Source organism: Vitis riparia, chromosome 1 (genome assembly GCF_004353265.1).
Source record: "Vitis riparia cultivar Riparia Gloire de Montpellier isolate 1030 chromosome 1, EGFV_Vit.rip_1.0, whole genome shotgun sequence".
Taxonomy (NCBI): Eukaryota; Viridiplantae; Streptophyta; class Magnoliopsida; order Vitales; family Vitaceae; genus Vitis; species Vitis riparia.
This window is the reverse complement of record NC_048431.1, coordinates 4,555,577-4,579,349: the sequence shown is the minus strand read 5'-3', so window position 1 is coordinate 4,579,349 and position 23,773 is coordinate 4,555,577. Positions and strand designations below refer to the sequence as shown.

At 39.0% G+C, this 23,773-nt stretch overlaps 3 protein-coding genes across 7 annotated transcripts in view; all 3 read left to right on the top strand.

The window, feature by feature from the left end:
* The window catches only part of LOC117912767 (ATP-dependent DNA helicase homolog RECG, chloroplastic), a 46,228-nt gene extending 42,688 nt beyond the window's left edge, over positions 1 to 3,540 (top strand). For all 5 annotated transcript variants that reach the window (XM_034827676.1, XM_034827755.1, XM_034827507.1 and 2 more), the window contains one exon: positions 3,164 to 3,540. In XM_034827676.1, coding sequence (XP_034683567.1) covers positions 3,164 to 3,256 — 93 coding nt within the window. In that variant the 3' untranslated portion in view covers positions 3,257 to 3,540. The remainder of the gene's footprint in view (positions 1 to 3,163) is intronic.
* A 2,286-nt stretch (positions 3,541 to 5,826) lies between these two features.
* LOC117911521 (homeobox-leucine zipper protein HOX3) lies at positions 5,827 to 9,093 on the top strand. Its single transcript, XM_034825929.1, has 4 exons — positions 5,827 to 6,009; positions 6,357 to 6,553; positions 6,643 to 6,722; positions 8,589 to 9,093. Exons 1-4 carry the CDS (start codon positions 5,919 to 5,921, stop codon positions 8,896 to 8,898), a joined length of 678 nt encoding a protein of 225 aa, XP_034681820.1. The 5' UTR covers positions 5,827 to 5,918; the 3' UTR covers positions 8,899 to 9,093.
* Positions 9,094 to 18,324: 9,231 nt separating this feature from the next.
* On the top strand, positions 18,325 to 22,098 carry LOC117917982 (auxin efflux carrier component 3-like). Its single transcript, XM_034834487.1, has 6 exons — positions 18,325 to 19,950; positions 20,039 to 20,339; positions 20,428 to 20,513; positions 20,910 to 21,067; positions 21,181 to 21,257; positions 21,362 to 22,098. Exons 1-6 carry the CDS (start codon positions 18,690 to 18,692, stop codon positions 21,426 to 21,428), a joined length of 1,950 nt encoding a protein of 649 aa, XP_034690378.1. The 5' UTR covers positions 18,325 to 18,689; the 3' UTR covers positions 21,429 to 22,098.
* The last annotated feature ends 1,675 nt before the right edge of the window (positions 22,099 to 23,773 follow it).

Below are 23,773 nucleotides of genomic sequence, written 5' to 3'. Positions count from 1 at the left end.
AAAATTCTTGAATTCCTTGTATTAAAAAAAAAATTCAGTAATTCTTATTATATCATGCAATTCTTCATATTTGCCACCAATCATGATAATATTTTGCCTGGGAAATTCAAGCACCGGTTCTTTTGAGGTTTTACAAATTCTTTGAGCTCTCCTTCATGTTTTTCTAGGATCGGTTTCATTACCTCTTGCATTCTAGATTCATCATTGACGATTTCTTCCTTCTTACTAGTAACTTTGAATTGCTTCTTAATGGGACTATTTGATGGCTCTTCCGGTTTCAAGGATGCTAGTTTTTCCTTTGGTTGCTTAAGTGGTGAAGTTTTCTTTATTGGATAGAGGATCTTCTTACGCCCATTACACATAAGTGTGTAATTGTTCTCATATTTATTATGTTGGACCCTTTCATCAAAAGCCACAATCTTCTGAGCATAATATGAACAATTTTCATTGGCAAAACATCACACCATACAAATAACTCAAAATTATTACTAAAATTAATTGTCACTGGACAACAAGAACTCACCAAAATAGATGTGTCATTTACCTATGCTATTTGATAGGGTTGTGGTTGCTCTTCTATCTTCATATTATGCTTCCCAACAAGTTACTTGGAGGTTAAGTTAGAACTACTAGCTTCATTAATAATTATAGGACATAGTCTCCCTTAGCAAGCAACATGAGTTTGGAAGATGGTAGTATGTGGCCAATCCTTCTCTTCATTTAGCCCTGGTATGTTCACCATCGGTTACATAAAAAAGTTCTAGCCTTCAACCATGGTTGCATATGTTGCTCCACTCCTCAATTGCATACAGTGTCTCAATGAGAGTTAGCTTTTGTGCTTGGGAAGCAGTTTGGGAAATAATTCCAACTCTAGATCTTAGCTAAAAAGGAGGGGTTGATGTCTTCCAAGTAGATGTTTTTTGTGTAAGGGTGATGAGGAGCTAGTAAACCATATCCTCCTTCATCGTCCTAAGGCAATCTTTCTATGACACCCCTTATTTTGGCTCTTTTTGATGTATAGTGGGTAATGCCTTTCTCAATCAAGGATGCCTTTGTTGGGAAGAAAATAAATAAGGCCTGGAAAATAGCTCATTTGTTCTTATTTTGGACTATATGGAAGGAGAGGAACCGAAGAGCCTTTGAAGATTCCGAATTGATAGACCATGCTATTCTACACTCCTTTATGGACATGTTTTTGGAGTGGGTTAGGGCATATTTAGGGTATAGCTCGTTGTCTTTACTTGATTTTATAGATTGACTAGGTTGTAAGTGAGGCGAGAGTGTTGATTTTTTGGTGTATTCCTCCCTTTTTTTGGCCTTGTATACATCATGTACACTTTAGGAGCTTCTTTAGTGCTTTTAATACAATTACTTTACCTATCAAAAAAATAAAATAAAATAAAATTGTATACACCTTCAAGCCAAGAACTTTTGGCTCCGATAACAAAATTGATGTTGGACAAACCTAGGGTTTTTATTTTATAGGGTTTAAGGAGAAGAACTAGGGATAAAGTTTATGGTAGAGAAAAATAAAATAAAAAATATAGAAAAAGAAGAGAGAGAAATCTTAAGAGTCTCATCTAGAAGAAAGTTAATGGAGTCTCACTATTGAGACTAATATTATTTAATCACCAATCAATACTTTGGTTTACATCAATTAGCATTATTTATAGGTTTCTCTAAGAAATCCAAAGTCTACTAGAATTCTAACAACATATTATGCCTCTAATTTTAATTATCTTATAACCAAATTAACTTCTTATTTAATTCCAAGTAATATTAATCCTACTTTACTTGTAATTAATACTAATTCCCTTTGTTGATTTTATCTTGGAGATTCATCCTCATCAGAACACCTAAGGGAAAATAATTGCTCTCAAATTGTAAGTTAAATTGAACCATGTGCATGAAGTCATTTGACCACTATGTTATTAGGGGATCATGTATTTATTGTGTGATCCTGCTGAACAAGTGAAATATGTCCTAGGTGTGTTATGACCTTTTGTGGCATGGAATAATATCTTCTTGGTTCAAGGGTACCAAATTTTCTTGCCTCTTACCTATATCTTGGCTTGTTGCATAAGTTTAGGGATAAATTTTTGTGCAGCGAAATTAGTTCCCTATTAGCTATTGGATGCTTTGTGGAATGGTATCATTATAAAGGAAGCTGCCCAAAGCATAGAGTAGAGAAATCAAAACCTTTCCTATTGCCTGCCTTGATAACTCAGAGCAACTTTGTCTATCTGCTAGAGGCAGCTTGTTGGGAGGAAAAATGATTTTAGAGACTATTTGCTGGAAATGTAATCATGCTGGTATGATTGCTTAAGCAGAATGGTATATCCTCTTGCTAGGTGGTTATACATCTTTAAGAACTAGGTGAACCCTACCCAGTTATTTTTGTAGCCTGCAGGGTGTTCCTCGGTTGAACAGGCATTTCTAGTCAGAGTTGAGGCAACTTGGTGATGGTAGAGATACTTTCTATGGTGTGCTTGGGGATGCATGAAGCATTCAAGGATGTGCTAGCATGACATCTTGTGAGCAATTTTGGTCACACAAGAGGACTTTTAACATGCTATGACTCTTAAATAGCACTCAGTGCTTTTAGCACATGGCCTGTTGTCTTGGAACTTTGTTCCTTTTAGTGCTTGCCTGCTTACAACTATTGAAGATATCCAGCTAGGTTTGACAACCCTATTTCATTCCATAGTGTCACATGTAAGGGAAGGCAGAGACATGATGGCCGGATCATTTCAAACTGGTGCTTGTGGGAATTTTGGGAGCATGTGGTTACTGTTGGAATATCCTTTTCTCTTTTAGCTCAGCTACTAGAGTGGAGTGTGCTTCTGTTTTGCTTTAGCCATTCTAACATAAACTAGTGTTTTATACAAAGCTCTGATGTTTGTCCTTGACTGTTCATGTCTAAGGTTCTAATACTCATCTGATAAATTGGCATCAGCTAATGGTTAACATATTTGGGGAAAATTCTTCCCATCTGCCTGTTGCTGCAGATACTATATATTTTTTTAGAAATTTAGGTGTAAAGTGATCCTATATTTGCAACAGAAAATACTCATTAGGTAAAATATGAATCAGCTAGTGAATCACATATGATGGTATTCTGGTGACAGCTATAACATATAAGCGGTGGTTTGTCAATGTGCAGAAAATTTTAGGCACTTCTCATGATTTGGAGCAATTCCCGGAGCTCAAAGCTGAGCTTAGCATGCGGCAACCGCTTTGTCTTCTGGGTGATTGAGCATCGGCTGTGGTGAAATTTTAAAGTTTTGATGGTTGTCCAAAACAGGATTATTTAGTAAGCATGGGGACTTTTTTATGGTATTTTGGCAAATTGTTGTACAGTGGTTTCATTGTAGCGGTCTTTGTGGATACAACTCTAGCGCATTTGTAGCTGTGTTTATGTTATTTATGGTAAATCGCATGCTTATACATGTACTGGCATGGGTTCTTCTAACACCAACTCTAATGTTCTTCTTTTCTGAAATACGAATGCAAGTTCAGGAAAATTGTTGCCCATTATAAGAGAGACGTCTGAACTTGCGAAGCTTATTGTGTAGCTGCATTTTGGGACACTTGGGCTGTTAGTCCTTCGAAACTGTGCTTTGCATGGCAAGCAGGGTATCCTGTTGTAGTCCGTCTGTGCACTTAACCCACTGCCATTGTTATTTGTGTTGACAAACCAATTATAGTTGCCAAAATTGAATTAAAATGCCCATCTACGGGAACATTGTATCATTATTATTTTTTAAATTTCAACAAATCTAGTGGACCCCTCTTAAATTGGAATGTTTTGTTATTATCCTCTTTCTTCATCTATGCTACCTGTTTGGTAAAAATTATCATCATTTTATAGTTGAGTTATATGCCGACATTAAGGACGTACCCTATTTTGTTGTCAGAGAAGATTTTTGCATAAGGCTTGCCGAAACGCGTAGGACCCTTGGATATTATAGAGAATTTTTTCCCACTCATGTTGGAGTGTGAAAGGAAGTTTAATTTGGTGGGTTGGCTTGATGGTGTGAAGGTGGCGTCATAAGTGGTATCGGTGTTCAATGGCTGTGAACATGCGTTGCCAGGTTGCTGCCACGGCGGCGAGACGGGGCTTTGAAAGAGAACACATGTAGTATTTTTAAAATATAATAATTCAAAAATTATTTCCAAATCAATAATATTTTTTTTAAGGCAATATTCAGTTTAAATAAGTATTGTTTTTTATTTTTATTAAATCCTCGTGGAGATATGGTTTGCCTTCCCTATGGTGTTGATTATTTAAAGAACATTCTTAAGGCAAGAGCGACAAGGGCTAAATAGTTGCAAGAAATCTTTCACAAAAAATATCATAAAACCAGTAGAATTTAAGAAGGGCATCTTAAAAAGAAAGGAAAAAGAAAAAAGGGTTAATAATAATTATAATAAAAAGAAAAGTAACCCAAAAAAGAAAGAGAAAAAAACACGGTTGATGAGGGGACAGTGAGGAAGACAAGCAGACAAAGGTGGTCCCTACAGGTTTCCTGCCCAATCATCAAAGTTGTATTGGTCCAAACCTAATCATGAAATTAATAAAAGAAAAACGAAAAGAAAAAAGAAATTGGCCCCTACATATCTGCCTTTTCCAGATTTTTCTCCCCTGGGTATGGTCTTCCGGCCGTGCGTGTATCACTGACTCACCACGCACATGACCTGACTCCCTCTCCACGCTTTCATATTTCAATTTGTTAGGCAAATCCCTCTTTCCACACCCTCGAGGAAAGACGAACGAGAAAAAAAAGACTCTCTATATCACAATCTCTTCTAATTCAACGTTGATTGGATAACAAATTCGTCGGACCATTGTCATCCGATATTGACTAAAATTATTCAATAACCGCTCCTCAAAACAATTCATTTGCTTCATAAATGATGTCATTGCATAAAACAAGTAGGGAGGTGACCAACTTGTCCAATGAAACAAGGAAATAGCTTGACCCTAATGATTTTTTCATTTGTTATTATGGTTGTTGTTTTTTTAATTTATTCCTAATTTAAATAAATAAATAAGTATATTTTTACAATGTCAGAACGCTTCACCACCTCTGCAAAAACAAGGAGGTGGAGTAGATGGGAGAGAAGAAATAAAGAGTTGCAGGGACTTGTTGTTTCTAAAACAAACGGCCTTTGTCCATCGCAGCATCTCTTGGGAGTAGAAGAAAGAGGCGTTACCGGTTTGTCAATTCCTGCGTCCACTGTGCCTCAAAACTGCTAAAACACATTTAATTGGACACATAATTCCCTCAAGTCAAAAGTCAAACCATTCAACGGCTGGAATGAAATCAAATGGGTTAAGTGTGTGAACGTGACATACACAAAAGCAACTGGTGTTGTCTGCGCATTACATCAATGCCGCATTGAATTGCTGTGAAGGGGAAAGGCCAAATATAAAAATAAATAATAAGAAGGGAAAGGAAAGGAAAAAAGAATAGGGAGGGGGGCAAAGTCTAGGGTTCCAATCATTTCAAGGGCAGAGGTGAGAACCGACAACCCGACTCACACCCATCCCTCAAATCAGAAAGGCTGCCGGGTACTATCACACTAATTTCATTGCCTGTACACGCGTCGTCCATCAGACGGTCAGAGTTTTGACTTGACGACCACGGTCAATATAACCCTAGGGAACTTCAAAGTTCAACCCCTCCCTCCCCCCTCCTTCCCCCCCCTCCCTCCTCCCATCATCATCATCATCAATTCTATTCTTCTTCACCTCTATTTATTATTTCACCTTTTTCTCTTTTCTCACCTTTCTCCATTTCAACCTTTCTTCCTTCTCCTCCTCCTCCTCCCTACTTTTTCTTTGCTTTCCTTTTTCTCTTCCAAGAATCTCTCTTTATTTTCCTCTTTTCATTTTCTGTCTGCTACCTGTTTCCATGGATGTTATACCTATGCGGTCTTCCAGCTTGGAGCTAACCATATCCGTACCTGGATTCACTTCATCTCCTTCTCTTCCTTCATCTGCAGGTAACCATCAAAGCCATCCAAACCTTTTTTGTTTCCCATGTTTGTGATGGGTTTTCTTCGTAATTTTCATGTGATTATAGTTTATTTGATGAGTTTTGAGCGTTTTAACAAATAAGTTTGGCTGATCCTTTGATTTGATGATACGTGATATTTTTGTTAGGTGTTTCTTGCATGGTTGTTGATATGCTTTATTTTTTATTTTTGGGATCTCTCTGTCAGAAGATTATTTTCTATTAGATGCTTCTTTGTTTGTTTTTTTTTTCTAAAAAAAAAATAAAATTTGTAAACCCTGGATTTTATGAGTCATATTGTTTGATCTAATACGAAAAAGATGAAATAAAAAACAGGAGAAGGGGTTTGTGGGGTGAGAGATTTGGACATAAACCAAGTACCGTTGGGAGCAGAAGAAGAATGGACGACTGGAAGCATGGAAGACGAAGAGGAGAGTGGAAATGGAGGTCCTCCTCGCAAGAAACTTCGACTCTCAAAGGACCAGTCTCGTCTCCTTGAAGAAAGCTTCAGACAAAACCACACCTTAAACCCTGTAAGAATGAAACCACCTCTCTCTCTTTCTCTCTCCCCAAAACTACTTATAAACCTTGAATCCATTTGAACTTGTTTATCTGGTTGCAGAAACAGAAAGAAGCTTTGGCAATGCAATTGAAGCTCAGACCAAGACAAGTTGAGGTCTGGTTTCAAAACCGTAGAGCCAGGTACTATACGGTATTGCACCTGCTAATCAAATTGATCTCTCTTTCCTTTTGTTTTTTTGTTTGTGTATGTTGGTGGTGGTTTGGGTTTTTAAGTGTGTAAGGTAAGAGATATTCACATTCACTAGAATACATCTCTAGCTCAATCAGATTCTGCCCACATATGTCGTCCTCAAAAAGAAGAAACCTATTTCTTTGAATACTGGAATACCATCTTGGTCTATTGACTATTATATATAGTGCCCACCACTTACACCGAGTGTATATAGTCTAGTTTTGGTCTTTACCTAAATTGGATTTCGTTAAGATCTTATCCAGAGATGTGTTCTCAAAAAACTAGCCACCCATAGTTTTGAGCATTGGCGCACTCTTTAGGGGCATTGTAGGTTTGGAGCTAAAGTAGAATTGTCAACTGGCATACCCAAGAAAGAAAAAAGAATAACTTGCGCAAATGGGAATGCCTCCACCAACCCTAAGGAGCCCATTATCGGTGAGTGTTGGAAGGATTCAAATAATATCCCACTGTTTGTTTAACTTCATATATGTACAATACATATATGAATACATGCATTTGTCTTGTATATATGAATATATATTATTTGTATTTATCCAAAAAAAAAAAAAAAATTGTCATTTGTTCGCACACGGAGTTTGGCTGATGACCCAAGTTGGGGTGCTGTGACTTTTAGTAAATGGCCTTGGATGCCACTTTCCAAGGCTCCATAGGAGGGAGGAGGTTGGCAAGTTGGCAACCATTGAAGGAAGGTGATACCGATACCCTCTTGGGGCACATATGGGAGGGGATATAATGAGATGGGGTGGCCTCATCTCACCAGTGACCATAGAGAAAAGAACATACGAATCCATAAAGGATTTAATGATGTGGGTGTGTATAACAGTGTATGTGGTGGGGTAGGGGGTGTGATTATCTCAAGGACTGAGCTTTTACTAGTTGTGCTGGTTCTTTTGGCCATGTTTTACTCACTTCAATAATGGCCCCTCAGCATGAGTTCAGTTTCGAAGATCATTACTGCAATAAGTGCCTGTTTGTACTCTTTTGACTATCCATGCATTTACATATCATTCAATACACTGAGTTATATTATTAAATGATAGCAATGAATTGGATTTTGCTCTTATTCCATTAATGATTTGCTATATTTATTCATTATTGCTGTTTTTTCTTTTTCTTTTTCCTTATTTCGTCCTTCACTTATTAAAATATAACAGTCTCGTGTGCTTCTAAATCTCATATTTATTGCTGCCTGTCGGTTTCGCTATCAAAAACATCTCTGTAATCACATTTACTTTCGCTCTTTTTAATACAATCTTATTTAACTGACGGAGAAATTAATAATTCTTGGAAATTGCAGTTTCCTGGAGTTTAATATGATGTCAGTTGATGGTATTTATGGGCCTGTAAAGTCTGTTTGGATCACATTATTGTTTCTATTAAGAAAAAGAAAATAGGTGCATCAAACTTTGACCTGGTTCGGAAATGTTCAAAATTATATTTATTGCCCTAAATAGTGAGAAATGTAGGGTAATCCCAGTCGGCAAGAAAAGAAGAAAAAGGATGAGAGAAGCTGCTCCGTTTCACTAGTCATGACCCATCCTTGTCACCCGGATGTTGGAACATTACTTAAATGTCATGTCTGCATTTATCATTTTTTCTTTTTTTCTTTTTTTCTTTTTTTTTTCTGTTTTTTTGGGTGATGAAATAATTAAAACATTGCATGATAAGACCAATTGCTGTGTGGGGGGATACATAGAACAAATAGAAGGGCTTAAAAAACTGATTAATTATGTAAATTTGATATAGCTAGAGATGGAATAATTGACTTGGTGAGATGAATATTGAAAAAACAGGAGCAAGCTGAAGCAGACTGAGATGGAATGTGAATACTTGAAGAGATGGTTCGGGTCACTGACGGAGCAGAACAGGAGGCTACAGAGGGAAGTGGAGGAGCTGAGGGCCATGAAGGTGGCCCCCCCAACCGTCATCTCACCCCACAGCTGCGAGCCTCTTCCCGCTTCCACGCTCACTATGTGCCCTCGCTGCGAGCGCGTCACCACCACCTCACTCGGCAAGGACCCCACCAATCGCACCACCTCGCCCACCCTGTCCTCCAAACTCCCCACCGCCCTCCATTCCCGACACTCTTCGGCGGCTTGCTGACCCACCTTTCCCAGAACAGGGAAAAACATATTTAGAGAATGTTCATATACTAGTAGATTTACTTTACACACATCTGTTTTGGGGGTTATATTATATTAATATCATATGATATCTTATCATTTGGGGGCATCCATTAATTTTACTCACTTCTACCTTTTTCATTAGTTTAATGGGTTAAATGTTTTGTTTGGTTGACGAGAATTTACTTTTTTATTTTTTATTTTTTGAGAACCAAAGTTTGAGACGTTACGACAGCATTTTTCAATGTTTCAAATTCCAAATGCTTGCTAAATTGTGAACGGTGCTTTTCTCTATTTTCCTCCCAACCCGCATTCCGAGACATGCCCTCCATGGTTCATACTTGCTTCAATTCTAAATCGGGTTCGCATTTGGCTGCCAAAACTCAATCTCTCATGTGAACCAGCTCATTTGAGGTTCTTTCACTAGTTTTCCATGCCCACTTGCAAAAATAAGTAACAGGTTAATATGATTGAATCCAGTTTGTCTTTAGTATATCTGGTCTTAACTGCTCGCACGTACGTCAGGGCCGTAACCAAGATGGAAGCCCATGTTTTTTGGGAAGGGCACATGGGCTAATTCGTCTGATCATTTTTCCAAACAGCACCAAAGCCCATTTATTGTTGTTACCTGAGCCCCGTCCGGAGTTTAGTAGTTAAGGCCGGCCGGCACTGTTCAAACCGTACTAAATGCGCCCAGTGTGCGCACATACCGGCTCAGGTCATTGAAACTGGCATTTAAAGATTATGTTGTAGTCTGTAGGACATTTGAAGTAAAGGGTAAGAGTTATAATTTCTCATCTATATTGCCATGGCTTCACATTCTGATCGATGATTCCAGGTGTTGCTTGGATTTTGGCTATGGGACTGCACGACTAAAACCTGGTTAAGGGCATATTCGAGTTAGTCAATTTCTAACTTGGGCTTCGAACCTTGATGATCTGTGCGTCGTATAAAGTCCCGATTCAGCCAAAGACGTGTAGCATTGGGCCAAGACCAACTTTTTGAACTACTTTTAAGGCTCTTTTTGTTGAGCAAAATGCCAAGGAGATATGGAGGATATTGACAACTAGCCACAATATGTGTGGAGATATATATGCTTTTAAAAGAACACGCTAAAGAAGAAGACCACTGAAAAGGTTACTAAAAAGTCAAAGATAAGAGTAGGAACATGTAACACTATAGCTTTCTGTTCTTAAAAAGAAAGTAAAAAGTTTTCTTCCTAACTTTAAAATATGTTTTCTAATTTTAATTTTTTTGAAAAAAAAAATTTAATAACATAATTTAATTATCTTAACTTGTTTTGAATGTTCTAAAAAAAATCTTATATAAATATGATGAATAATTGAAAATAAACCATTACAAACAAGTTATTTTAATAAATATTTGAAAATATACCACACAGATTAAGAACGTTATTTTTAAATCCAAATCAAACCCAAATTGTAAAAGGGTTGTTAAAGCCGGGCAAAATCGAATTAGGCTGGGTGTTTCACCTAGGGATATGTAGCGAGTTGGCTGGCACAAACCTGAGTTAACAGGCTTAGCCCATCAAGAATGGACTATGTATGTGTAAGCCAGCATCCATCTCAAAACCAAGTCCAAGCCCATTTGGAAGTACCAAAAGTCAAATGGCAGTGATCTACGAGGTTTGAGATGCTGCTGGCCTTTGTTCCTTTTGTCTGTGGCCTCTTGAGTGATCATGCCCCATGATTCATGCGCAAAAGGATGACACTGACATTGGGTTCAAATCTTCTCAATTTTACACAACAGGGAAAACAGGAGAAACGGACATGTATCATGGGTCTGGGGCTCAGTCGAGCTTTTGCCAACCAAATGCTGATAGGTTTACTCATAAAATAGATGAACCACCCTTGTGAATTTATGGCATGCCCCAGTCGACATTCTTTTAAAACCATGAGCTGGTCAGGAGGAAGGAGAAGCCAAGATGAAGAGTAGTTAGTACTTCTGAAGGTGGCCCAGATAGTTCTTCAAGGAACCCATAGTAGGGCAACAGCTAAGAGATGTGGGAGAGCCTATCCCCTTGAGCACTCGCCCAAGGGAACACCCTTCGATCTTGTCTGAGACAAGGACCATATCTTACAAGTTACAACTAATGCTTTTGTAGGACACACCCCATATCAATTTCCTCAATTTCAGAGGCTGAGGATATCAATGGGTGTGACTTTACTCTTTAGTCTGGTTATTAAATGATTCATTTTTCATTTATTGAGGATATACCCTTCACATCCACAATCAAAAGAGAAACATAGCAAACAACAATTCTAAAAAAATAGCCAACCGCATGGAACAACAACAGAAGAAATGGCTTGCTACATATGATGCTGTCATGATGTAGCTTGCCGAACTTGTTACAGTTATCCTGATCAGAAAATTGGATGAGATCCACAAGATATTTTTGTTGAAGTGTTTAGTTTGATCAACTTTGACATTTCTTTCACAATAACAAACCGACAAAACATAATGCACTAGAGCTAAAAAAATTCTTTCCCATATTCAAAGGATAACTATTAACTGAGTGTTGAATGATTGCACTATCAATGGGCTTGTCATCTTTACTTGAATTGATCTTTCTCAATAAAAAAAAGTAGGCGAATGGGTCCTTTAGAGCAGAATCAACATGTCACTCACATTCAAATGAACAAGCACTAGGTTCCATCTCTTTAGTTTTACAAAATCAAATAAGCACAAGTGACTATGATATCCTGAAAATCACTCCTCTAAGAAAATTGCCATTGTTTTTTCAGGGATGAAGCAGACTGTGCGGTACCTACATTTACAGTAAAAGAAAGATGGGATTTGGAAGAGAGTCAAACAGATACTAATCATGACATGACGTCCTTATTTTTGGTATTTTCCTACAAATCAACGTGGAAACCAATGAGAAGGGGGGTGAGGGACAGAAGAAAGAAAGCATGATTTGATGGGTCTGAAGTACCTCGTTTGAAAATTTCCTCAATCTCTTTAGAAATCGACGAATGAATGAAATGCAGTTCACAATCTGTAGATTATCCAATCATCTCAGTAGTTGGAACTTGGACACATACATAACTTAATTGGGACACACTTAATATAACCTCCCTCCCAACCGAACATTGAGAATAAATTGAAGGTCAGCACACCAAACCATATCACATGGGCCTTACATTCACCTACGCCTCTAGCTACGCGTCTGTGGCGACACCTTGTCAGAAATCTGTCATTTATTTTCCTACCTAAACTATTGCGTGTCAACACATAAGCTGGACGTGTCCCCAACCCCCAATGAAATGCTTTCCCAGTTTTATAATAATCGTAGTAAATCCAAAGCCATGAGATAGTCAGAGTTGAATACAAACTCAAGCTGTTTTGGGAGTTTGTGGAGAAATCTTTGAAAAAGGAAGAAGATAAAAAAGAGGTCTAGGCTAGGATGTGTGTGAGTGACACAATCTCAAAAGAATGTTCTCTCACATGGTTGGCTTTTGGAGTCAATAAATTATCATGACAAAACAACCTCACGAGCACGCAACCTACTTTTCATATACTAATTAATAGCCATTAATAAAATCGTAGGTACTGTAATCAATTTTAGTTAGTTTTATTATAGGGATCTTAACTTTGTAGTAGTCAAAGCACCTCCAATGGATTATGGTGGTATAATTGTCTGCATTGCAATGGACATATTCGTGAGCAACATGTGGTGCGCCAAGGACTGTTAAACGAATTTGGTTAAGAGTTAATCAATTATAATCTTCCACTCTTCTAATTATGGCATCCTTAATGTTGGGCCAAAGAATTTTGACTTTAGTTGATATAACGTTTTTGGCTCAGAAAGTGTGGAGGCATATTCCTCAACTTTTGAAACCTTCCCACTTTTCCTTTGTAAGAGAGATAGAGAGATAGAAAAGAAAGTATGAGTGGGTTGTCTGATGCATATTTCCAAGACTAAAGCTGAATCAAATGACATGGCCTTCAGTGATTTACTGGTGCCCCTTTACCTAACCTTCTCCCTTTGAGAGAGAGAAAAGGGGGAAATGAATTAAAGAGGCCCAGAAAATACCAAGTTTGGCCCTTAAATCAGTTCAATGACAATTGAGCCAAGCTTTACGTCTAACTTCACCAGGCGGAGGCAACTACAGCAAATAGAGCATGAAGGAATGAATCTGACTTTACAGCACAGAGCATGTAGTAGAACCAAGTTGTGGTGGGTGAGTTTGGGCTGATCCAATGTAAGCCCACCAGAACTGTGCCCAGCTGTACAGAAATCAACCCTTGATTAGTGGGAAAATAGAATAGAACACTCGTCAAATTTGTTTTTAATGGGTAGTACTTCTTCTCCAACGGCTATCCATGAATTTTGGTTGAGCCAATTGTTGTGAGTCGTGCGAGATTGGAGGAGATCTTATCACCCCTCTTCTAAAGTTTGGCAATGAGATGCAATAAGCGTGTTTAAGAATTCTTCAAACGAGTCGTGAAAGAGCCTTAGAATATCTATGAGAGCACCGATAATAATTTTTCTCCGATGAAATGGTAGTCAAGTTTGATATGTTGAGTTAAAGCAAAAAATGAATTATTGTACCATCCCCTAGTCCAAACTATACCTATAGAATATTTTGATTTCAATACTAATGCATTTACTTTTCATTTAATCCATTATTAGTTTCAATTACACTTATTTGTTTCTCATAAGTTCTACCTCTATTTCACACTTTACACCTTAAGTCAAATTTTTTAGTCTTTTATGGGTATGTTGTCTCGTACACAATCCATTAAAAAACTTAAAAGATCTATTCTTAAATTAAGAAGAATAAAAAATAGTATTTAAATAAAAATAAAAAGGATAATCAACCAAGATCTTCAAAAAATTCAAAAACTCCCTAAGAACCATAAAAATTGAGTTTTTATGGTTGGGGTAAAAATCCTAACATATGAAATGTTTCTATTGATCACTTATTCTTAAAAATTTTGTAAAAGTTATTAAAAATAATAAAATCATAAATTTCAAATGTTTAGGACCCACTTTGAATTGTAGAAATGCCACAATTTGCATAATTCAAAGGATTGTAGCTGAATTTGTTAAACATGGAACATGTCAAAATTTTCAACATGGGAAGTTGAAAATTTTGATACCTAGTGCTAAGTCAAAAAAAAATTCCTTAAAATTTTGTTGAATTTTTCGTAGTAAAAGATTTTGACATGTTAGAAATTTTTTTCCTTGACCTTCTACTCTTGCATTACTTGCATCAATCGACAATGACTTCTTTATTTCAACTCTATTTCATGAACTATTTAATGGGTTGAATTTATAACTTCTTAAACTTTAAAATAATATATATCTTGTTCCAAATTATCTCAAGCAATGCTCTAAAATTCAATGTGAAATGAGAGTTGGCTTATTCAATTTGTATTATCTTGCTCCTCCCCTTGACTTTTACTTACACTTGTTTCTACACAATTTCATCTTCGATCATCTTCATATACCTTGTCAGTCATGTCTAATATCCATGACTTAATACTTTTGATTTTGTTTTGATTCTTATGTTTTTTATAAGTCTTATTTCTCGTCTATGCATACTTAACCATTTCTTTCCTTTTTTTGGTTAAAGTAAAGTCTTCCTTTCGCTTTTTTTTTTATATATAAAATTAAGCTCAAAATATATATGTTTAGTATCAACGCTGAAGTTTGTTAGTTTCAATAATTTGAATCTTTATATTAGATAACTCATACCATAAATGTATCATTGGAACACATATTTTACCTCTGGGTTGAGTAATCCGATCGTAATCCTTAGGTTATTGGTAGATCCTTAACCCTATCATTGAATACATTTTATCTTTTAATCATGAAGAAAAGTACAGGTAACGAGGGCATGTGTTAAGAACAATGAGTAAGAAAGAAGGTTGAAAGGTACAGGGAAGGAGTTGGAAAGGAAAATATTGGAAAGAGGGGAGATGGGTTTAGGATGTGGGGCTCCAACAGCGTGGAGGTTGAGGGTGGTGGTGGTGGAGGAGGAGGTGGAGTGTGGGGGAGCCCAATGGGCCGACAAGCTCACATCTTTTGACTCACATGCCCCTCACTCTCTTTACTAACAATACTATAAGAGAGCGACTTTGAACCACTCAAAACTTGGACCAATTTCACTCTCTTTCCTCTCACTTTCTCATCAATTATCCCCCTCCCTCTTTTTCACTCCATTATTCATTTTCTTGAATGTGTACACTGTACATATCCGTTTATATCTTATTGATTTGGCAACCATTTTTCATTCTGAAAATTAATGCATTGATAAGCTTCCTTACTATACATACATAAATGATTTCAACACGTATCTGCGATATTTTCCTGTACCAATCCATTAAAGTCTTTCTAAATCAGTCTAGTTGATACATTTTTAATAAACTTCTTTCATCTATACTCTTAATATGTCTATATTTTCTCAATATATCAAAAATATGATCTGTTCCAACCACTTGTGTTGACAGTCTGGTGAGTTGAGACTAACTTGTCTCTCAAAATGTTGTACAAAAAGACTAATTTTGTGGGATTTCGAAACACTTCCTGCAGTGAATTGAAATTATTAAACCAAACCCTTCAATTCAAACCACAAAGTTCCTCTTCCATGGTCATCCAATTGATAAAATATCAACTTCAGAAACTTGCTCATCCAAGTTTAGAAATTCCTACTTTCCCAGCTTTTAATTGCAAGGGCACCCCTCTAACCTGTCTAACCTGTGAGAACGACACAAATTTTTGGACTCACGCAAGACCCATATACATCCAATTCCGGGCAATTTGAACCAGCAAAATCCGGGACCTATTGTGACATGACCTTGTTTTATGAGGCAATCAATGAATTCATTGCTTCACCCCAAAAATGGCATTAATTTTATCTATTTCTAACTCATTTTACTTGCTTCATGTCCTAGAGAATGGAACTAGAAATGAGCATTTGGCGGAGAAACTTATTAAGAGCAAGAAAATGATACATTCTTGTTGGTTCCCTATGAGAAAAAAAAGGGGGGTAGATTTTGGAGCAACGGCACAGGGGATAGGGTGGTCCAATAAATTTTCTTTTCCCCCTAGGACCATGTGCTTCTGTAGGCCTGTTGCAGTGAGCCCCCACAAAAGCTTGCATGTGCGTTAGCCAAGTGTCATCAGCAACGAGGACTATACACAACATGAGGCACTCACTCCCACCCCCGCCCCAAAAAAAATCCATTCTCTTTCCCAAAATTTTTCCCCTTTTTTTTTTCCTCTTTTCTTTTGGGGTGTTGGGTCTCTGTTGTGCTTTTGTGATCAGGTACACGTGGGACCCCTCCCTCTCGACAGTGGCCTTCCAAATGCTCTTTTTGCTTTTGAATTCCCATCTCATGGAGGCATCCAGGCCATGCATTATATGGAGTATGGGCTGATTTTGGACGATTTAAAGTGGACACAACGGTTTTGCAGTGGTACTTGGATTTTAATGTTGTAAGAATTCATATCATACTTTGCTAGATATAATATATACGTATATATGAAATTGAATTTTTCCTTTGATGGGTCTATGCTATTAATGTCAACTTGTTTTGAAGAGGATTAGAATGGAACTTTCCATGCCGTTTAATCTGAATATGATTAGAGTCCGTCTTTTAACCCATAATGAATTCGAAATTATGAAAATCAAAATATAAATGGGGTGGTGAAGGAAGCTGCTAACAACCCTACTTTTAGGTGGTGCCCACTTGATGATGAGAGTGAGACTGTGAGAGAGGGAGGAAGAGTTGTATTTAAATTGAGTAGATTCCTTGCTCTAATTTAATAGATTTTGCAGGGATTTCCTTATGGTCTAGCTCATGTCCGAAACAAATGTTGTTCCATTTTTTCTTTTTTGGTTTGGAGGAATGTCATGGTGGGTAAGCTTCACTGCCAAAAGTACTACCTTTTGTGTGATATGATAATCTAGTCAATCATGCAGACTGATACTTTAGGTATGCGAGTGCGACTGATGTTTATTACTCACAAAATTCCATCATTTACTATTCCCCTTGATGTGGATATCGTTCAAATCATTACCCCAATACTTGAAGCTTCATTATTAATTCTTTGCTTTTCCCCTTTCAACATTCATCTAAATATGATTAGTCACTAAACTACCAATGCCGCCCTCATCTCTTATTTCTCAATCTTAAAAGAAAAAAAGGCATCCCATTCTGGCAGTCTTGGCTCCCCCTATTCTGACGAAAAATGGAGGTAAGCTTTTGCTTCCACGCAACTCCATTTAATCATCCAGCATTGGTCAATTGGGACTGGAGTCACATGGATCACCGACGCCCTTTTACCACCTGAATTTTATGTTTGATTCTTATCAGCAAATGGGAGAAGGGGTGCATGAACATTCATATATGAAACGAGATTATGTTCTTTTGAAAATTTTTGATGGCCAATGATTCCCTTCGTACAACTTTTCTTGGTTGACCACCCCTTTGACTGCTTTTAGAGTAGGTCTCTGTCATGGATGGGAACTTCTCCGGAAGAGTGAAAGAAAGAAAGAAAGAAGAAAGAAAGGTGAAAATTGAAACAAGATAACTGTGCAAAAGTGGAAAAGAAAGATGGGTGTGGGGCAGAAAGATGGCCTCTTTCTTTTCCGTGTGGTTGGAATGGAAAGAAACAGTGGTGCGGTAACCGGAGAAGCAAACGGAATAGAGAAAAGGAAATCAATTCCCACATCTCAACTCTTTGAGATATGGATAATGGACTTCATTACCTCTCCCGTGACCATGATATTGTACACCTGGGCGTGGGACTCAAATCTGGTTATTAAATCCATCAATTGCCAAAGGATTGAGGGTGCGATTATGATGGATTTGAAGAATCTTTCACCGGGAGTTCACATGAGACTTATGTTGGGCTGGGCCATTTCTAATGCCACCATTACCAACACTATAATGATCCACGCTGGTACATCATACATGTGGTGAATTAATCCATGTTATGGGAAGGATGGGTGGGTGTAAATATCCTAATGAAAAATAGAACTGGGGTGGACGAAGCAGGCTATGAAGTATGAAGTGAATAATTTTGATTCGAGGGAAAGGTTCTACGGTTGAAAATCAAGTCCTCAAATTCAGCATGGGACTAAACGGTAGTGGAGGGTTTTCAACTTTTCCAGAAGAAGAAAATGAAAAGGAAAAGATAAAAGTGTGTCCACGTCATTGCAAGCCCCCATGCCATGCCCCATTAGCCACATCCCACATGTAACATATATCACCACAAATATTATTAAAATATTTAATTTTATAATACATTATATGTAGGGTTAAGCAAACCCTAGTAGGCGGTTAATTTCTAACCATACTTGATTCTTTTCATTGGTCCCTACTCCCAACTCCCAACTCAATCACAAGCTCAGCTGTGGACTGCGGAGACGCATCCATCCACAAGCCACAGACAATCCGCTCCCTCTCTCTGTATATATATGTATATAAATATTGTTGTAAAGTTACACGCAGCCCTTGTAAAATCATATCCCACTCGCGTTTGATTTCATAGAGACGACGCAGAGGCTGCTCTCGCCCTCTAGGTGGTCATCCCCTTTGGATCAGCCAGAGCAGCAGCAGCAGCACAAGTGCAGTTGCAGAGCAGCAGTTTCTCAGAGACATATATCCTCTTCCCTCCAGTTAGTTGGCTAACGGTTTTTCTTGTTTCCCCATTTTGCCCTTTCACTCCTTTCTAATTTACGCTTTGAATGCCATAAGTAAAGTACCGCTGCTCCACCATTTTCCACTTCGAAGATGATTTCGTGGAACGATCTTTACGTCGTTTTGACGGCGGTGATTCCTCTCTACGTCGCTATGATTTTAGCTTATGGCTCCGTTCGCTGGTGGAAAATCTTCTCGCCCGACCAATGCTCCGGCATCAACCGCTTCGTGGCCATTTTTGCTGTTCCGCTGCTCTCTTTCCATTTCATCTCTCAAAACAATCCCTACGCAATGAACTTCCGGTTTATCGCTGCCGACACGCTTCAGAAGATCATCATGCTCGTCGTGCTTGGCATATGGACTAACTTCACCAAGAATGGAAGCCTGGAGTGGATGATTACCATATTCTCACTTTCTACGCTTCCAAACACATTGGTCATGGGTATTCCACTCTTGATCGCCATGTATGGGCCATACTCCGGTAGTCTGATGGTGCAGGTTGTGGTGTTGCAGTGCATCATTTGGTACACCCTTCTCCTCTTTCTCTTCGAGTACCGTGGCGCCAAGATGCTGATCATGGAGCAGTTCCCCGAGACTGCCGCATCCATTGTTTCCTTCAAGGTGGACTCAGACGTCGTTTCCCTCGACGGTCGGGACTTTCTTCAGACAGACGCCGAAATCGGCGATGACGGCAAGCTTCACGTGACGGTAAGGAAGTCCAACGCGTCGAGACGCTCTCTCGGGCCATGTTCTCTTCCTGCATTGACGCCTCGCCCCTCCAATCTCACCGGCGCAGAGATCTACAGCTTGAGTTCATCCAGAAACCCTACGCCGAGGGGTTCCAATTTCAACAATTCAGACTTTTATTCTATGATGGGGGTCCCAGGGTTTCCGGGAAGGCCATCGGCGGACCTGTACTCGATGCAATCGTCGAGGGGTCCGACGCCGAGACCCTCGAATTTCGAGGAGAACTGTGCTCCGGGAGCTCAAGCTATCAGCTCTCCCAGGTTTGGATTCTACCCAGCCAATTCTTACCCAGCACCCAATCCAGAAATTTCTGCCACAGTTACTAAGAACGCAAAGAACCATCTCCACCACCACCAGCCGCAACAGACTCAAAATCAACAACAGCAGCCGCAACCACAAAGCAAAGCGAACCACGACGCCAAAGAGCTCCACATGTTCGTATGGAGTTCGAGCGCATCGCCGGTGTCGGAAGGTGGCGGACTCCATGTGTTTGGCGGAACCGATTTCGGCGCGGCGGAGCAATCTGGACGGTCCGATCAGGGCGCTAAGGAGATCAGGATGTTGGTTGCTGATCACCCTCCTCACCCCCAAAATGGGGAAAGCAAAGGTAACAATTCAATTAAAATAATATATCATTTCAATTTTATTTTTAAAAAATCTTCCTGAATTTCTTTGCCTTGTTCAATGGCGTGAAGCTATTCCGGAAGCCGAGGACTTTGGTGGAGAAGACTTCACCTTTGTTGGAAATAGAGGAGTGGAGGGAGAAGAGGAGAGGGAGAAGGAGGGACCCATTGGACTGTCCAAGCTGGGGTCAAGCTCCACCGCTGAGCTACACCCAAAAATGTTGGGAGCTCCAGAGTCCGGTGCTGGCAAACAGATGCCTCCGGCCAGTGTGATGACCCGTCTCATCTTGATCATGGTGTGGCGCAAGCTTATCCGCAACCCCAACACCTACTCAAGCCTCATTGGTCTGGTTTGGTCTCTCATTGCTTACCGGTGAGCCAATACAGATTTTACAATTTCCAAATATTCAATCTTAATTTGCTTGTAATTTCTTATACATTTTATTTGGGTGCAATTGTAGGTGGGATGTGGCTATGCCCACAATCATAAAGCAGTCCATCTCTATACTGTCGGATGCTGGTCTTGGAATGGCTATGTTCAGCTTAGGTGAGTGGTCCTCATTCAACAGTGCTGCTTCTGTATTGCTAATAATAGTTGCTCTCCTCTCAAAGATTCATTATTAAAAGAAATGGTTTTAAAACAGCTACTTTTTCATATTTCACAAAATGGTAGCAATGTCAGTTGTATTTGAAGTAATTAAGGAATGAACCAAGGATTTTCTACTGGGTACCGTAATTTTTGTGTGAGCCTGTGAGCCTGTGAGCCTGTGATCACATGAAATAGGAGTTTGTGTCGAGCAATAAATGGATTGACCACCCGACAAGGGGGGTAGGATTGCAACGTGGATTGTGGTCCATAGGGGCAAAAGGTGGTTGAGGATTCAAATTGTTAGTCAATAGTTTTGGAGGTATTCTGACCGGGGTTGTTGTTACGGTGTGATAGGTCTGTTTATGGCCCTGCAACCAAGGATAATCGCATGCGGTAACTCGGTGGCTACATTCGCCATGGCTGTGAGATTCCTAACTGGCCCAGCAGTAATGGCTGCAGCTTCCATTGCTGTTGGCCTGCGGGGCACCCTCCTCCATGTTGCCATCGTGCAGGTAAATTTATTAATTCACGCCCCTCACCCTCACAATCACATCCGTCTTCCATATTGCATTACATTCACATTGACGTGCATTACACATGACATGTTTGCTTTCCCATTTTACAGGCTGCACTTCCACAGGGCATTGTTCCCTTTGTGTTCGCCAAAGAGTACAACGTTCATCCAGCTATTCTCAGCACTGCGTATGTCCAATTCAACTTCAAATTTTCCACAAAAGCCTCGCCTCTTATTATCATGCTTTATTTCATAAGTAACTTTTCTTTTTTTTCACTTTATAAATTTTCAGGGTGATCTTTGGGATGCTAATAGCGTTACCGATTACCCTCGTCTACTACATCCTTCTGGGATTGTGAAATTTCCCAAGCAACTAAAATACAAGTGAAATGAAGAGAATTTTGATTGTGATACTTGGGAGCCACCTGTGGATTTTCCAGGAGAGAAGATCAATGTATGTACGGAGAAGTTTTTACCAGGCTCCTAAATACTAGGAGCAGCCCCCCCCATATTTGACTTGGTGAACCCCTGATATAAGTGAAGATGCACCCGCCTTCAAAACCCAAGGTTTTATCTAATTTTTCAAAGTTTGAGAGAAACAAGGCCCATACATTCAGCATATCATATGGGAGACAACACAGAGGAAAACAGGGAAATTCGAAAAGGAACAAAAAAAAAAAATACAAAGAAAGGAAGTGGCCAATGATTTCAGTTTCTCTTCATTCTGGTTTTGTTTGTGAAATCTGATATTTAAAAAAAAATTGATCTCTGCCATCGGATAGCGAAAGAATCGGCCCATGAATTGATGAAGAAGAAGAGAGAAGAAGGATATATATAAATATTTTTTCTCTTTCCTTTGTTCTAAATGTTGGTTTGATTGCCTTAGATCATGCAATTAATTTAGTTAAGTTTGTCGTCTCTGTAATTCTTCCGGTAGGACTTTATGATGAAAAGGGGGGCCATTACTCGTTAGCCATGCACCTTGTTAATACTAAAAAAGAAATCATGTATTTCGTTTTCTCTTCTCAATTTTTCTTCTTCTTCATTTTTCTAAACAGCTAATAGTCCAAGACAGAGACGTCTCTCTGCAAACTTTTACGCAAAGAAATAAAAGGCGCGAGCGGGGGATCTTTGAAAGCATATAGCCTTTGGGCTGAGTGGATTTTGTACCTTGGAGCAGAGTCCTTTTCTTTGAGGAGGGGGGGTGAATATAAAAATATTAAAATGTGAGGTTCAAAAAGTTATTATTTGAGTCAAAAGCTGCTCTCCTTTCCTTTCCGCTTTTGATGCGCCCACAATCCTACCCTATCCTCCAGCCTTTCACACTTAGTAGGGTGGTAGGTCGTCCAATCTTTCCACTTTATTTGTTTTTTTTTTTTTTCCTCTTTCCTTTTTCACTCGTTATAAACTTAGAAAGCAGAATTAAAAAAAAAAAAAGAAAAAAAAAAGATTGAAATTAGCACGCAATCATACACTTGAGGACTTGCACATTTGATTTGATTGGTGGAAAGGTGTGAGCACAAAAAATCTGAACCAATTGATTAATGTTATACACAATACCAAAAGTTGGTACGAATTAGGCTGATGCAATCTCACATCAATATACAAAAATATAAATTCTGTAAGATTATCACCTTGCATTATGTTACAACTCTAATTAGATAAGATTAAGGTGAAAGGTGAATAGATAAGATTAATTAGAGTTGAGTTTACAGGTGTGCAAATGTGGGGTAGGTGCAGTCATCCGAAATTACAACTCTAATGGGGCAACCCTTCCCAAGAGAGGGTTGACACCTGGCACAACATTCTCATGAATGCACTACATAAGTAAATGGGCGGTTCCAACCCCAATATATAGATTTGATGGGAGTGTAGGATTGAAGGGGGACACACGCACTACAGGGTGGCTTTGAAAATAGAAACTCAGGCACACGGAGGAGGTGGCAGTGACACGGCGGTTAAAACTTAAACCCCCACCCCCACCCCCATCTCCATGAAAATTTCATTTCTTTTGACCAACTCCGTCCACACATTTCCACCAAATCCGTCATCTTTTGGGGATGTAAAACCAACATACCCCAACACAAAATGACTGGCTCTGTTGCTTTACGACACCGTGTCACGTGGCATGCATCTGAGCCCCATGCGTGGGCGTACCGCTAAAATCCACCCCCTTTCTTCACGACAATTTTTACCCTTAATGCTCCATCTGTACATGCTACATTCGAAATTTATTTCATGGAGACGGAGCCATGGTCCCTCTTCCCCAGATTTCAAAATCATGGACCATTTTTCCACACCCTTGGTAGCTGATAGTGGGGATTTCACGGATCACATGGTTTGACCATGGAAGCCTCTCACAACATGACTACTCCGTAGTTTTAGTTTGAGCCCACTTGGACCTAATTTCACCCATGTCCAGTATTACTCAACAGTCATTTCCAAAATTTATGCAGCCTCACACTGCATTTCTTTTCCCATATATCAACAGCCAGCCAGCGTCATGATAAGTTTCCCAGACCCTATTGCATGCCTAAGTACTTAAAAATGAAAACATTTTTACTGAATGGCTCCTATTGTCCCCAATAATGGGAGCCGCATCCTTATCCAATAGCAGCTGTTCTGCCCCTGCTGAACCAATGATTGTGAATCAGAATACGAAATGACTAATGACTGTGCATGAAATGATGACATGCACAGCCTA

Bases quoted from the DNA above. Each gene is read 5' to 3' on its own strand.
- LOC117911521 (XM_034825929.1), top strand. From the start codon at position 5,919: ATGGATGTTATACCTATGCGGTCTTCCAGCTTGGAGCTAACCATATCC. The intron at 6,010-6,356 runs GTAACCATCAAA...AATAAAAAACAG, and splicing joins TTCTCTTCCTTCATCTGCAG to GAGAAGGGGTTTGTGGGGTG. The intron at 6,723-8,588 runs GTACTATACGGT...TTGAAAAAACAG, and splicing joins TTTCAAAACCGTAGAGCCAG to GAGCAAGCTGAAGCAGACTG.
- LOC117917982 (XM_034834487.1), top strand. From the start codon at position 18,690: ATGATTTCGTGGAACGATCTTTACGTCGTTTTGACGGCGGTGATTCCT. The intron at 20,340-20,427 runs GTGAGCCAATAC...GTGCAATTGTAG, and splicing joins TGGTCTCTCATTGCTTACCG to GTGGGATGTGGCTATGCCCA. The intron at 20,514-20,909 runs GTGAGTGGTCCT...ACGGTGTGATAG, and splicing joins AATGGCTATGTTCAGCTTAG to GTCTGTTTATGGCCCTGCAA.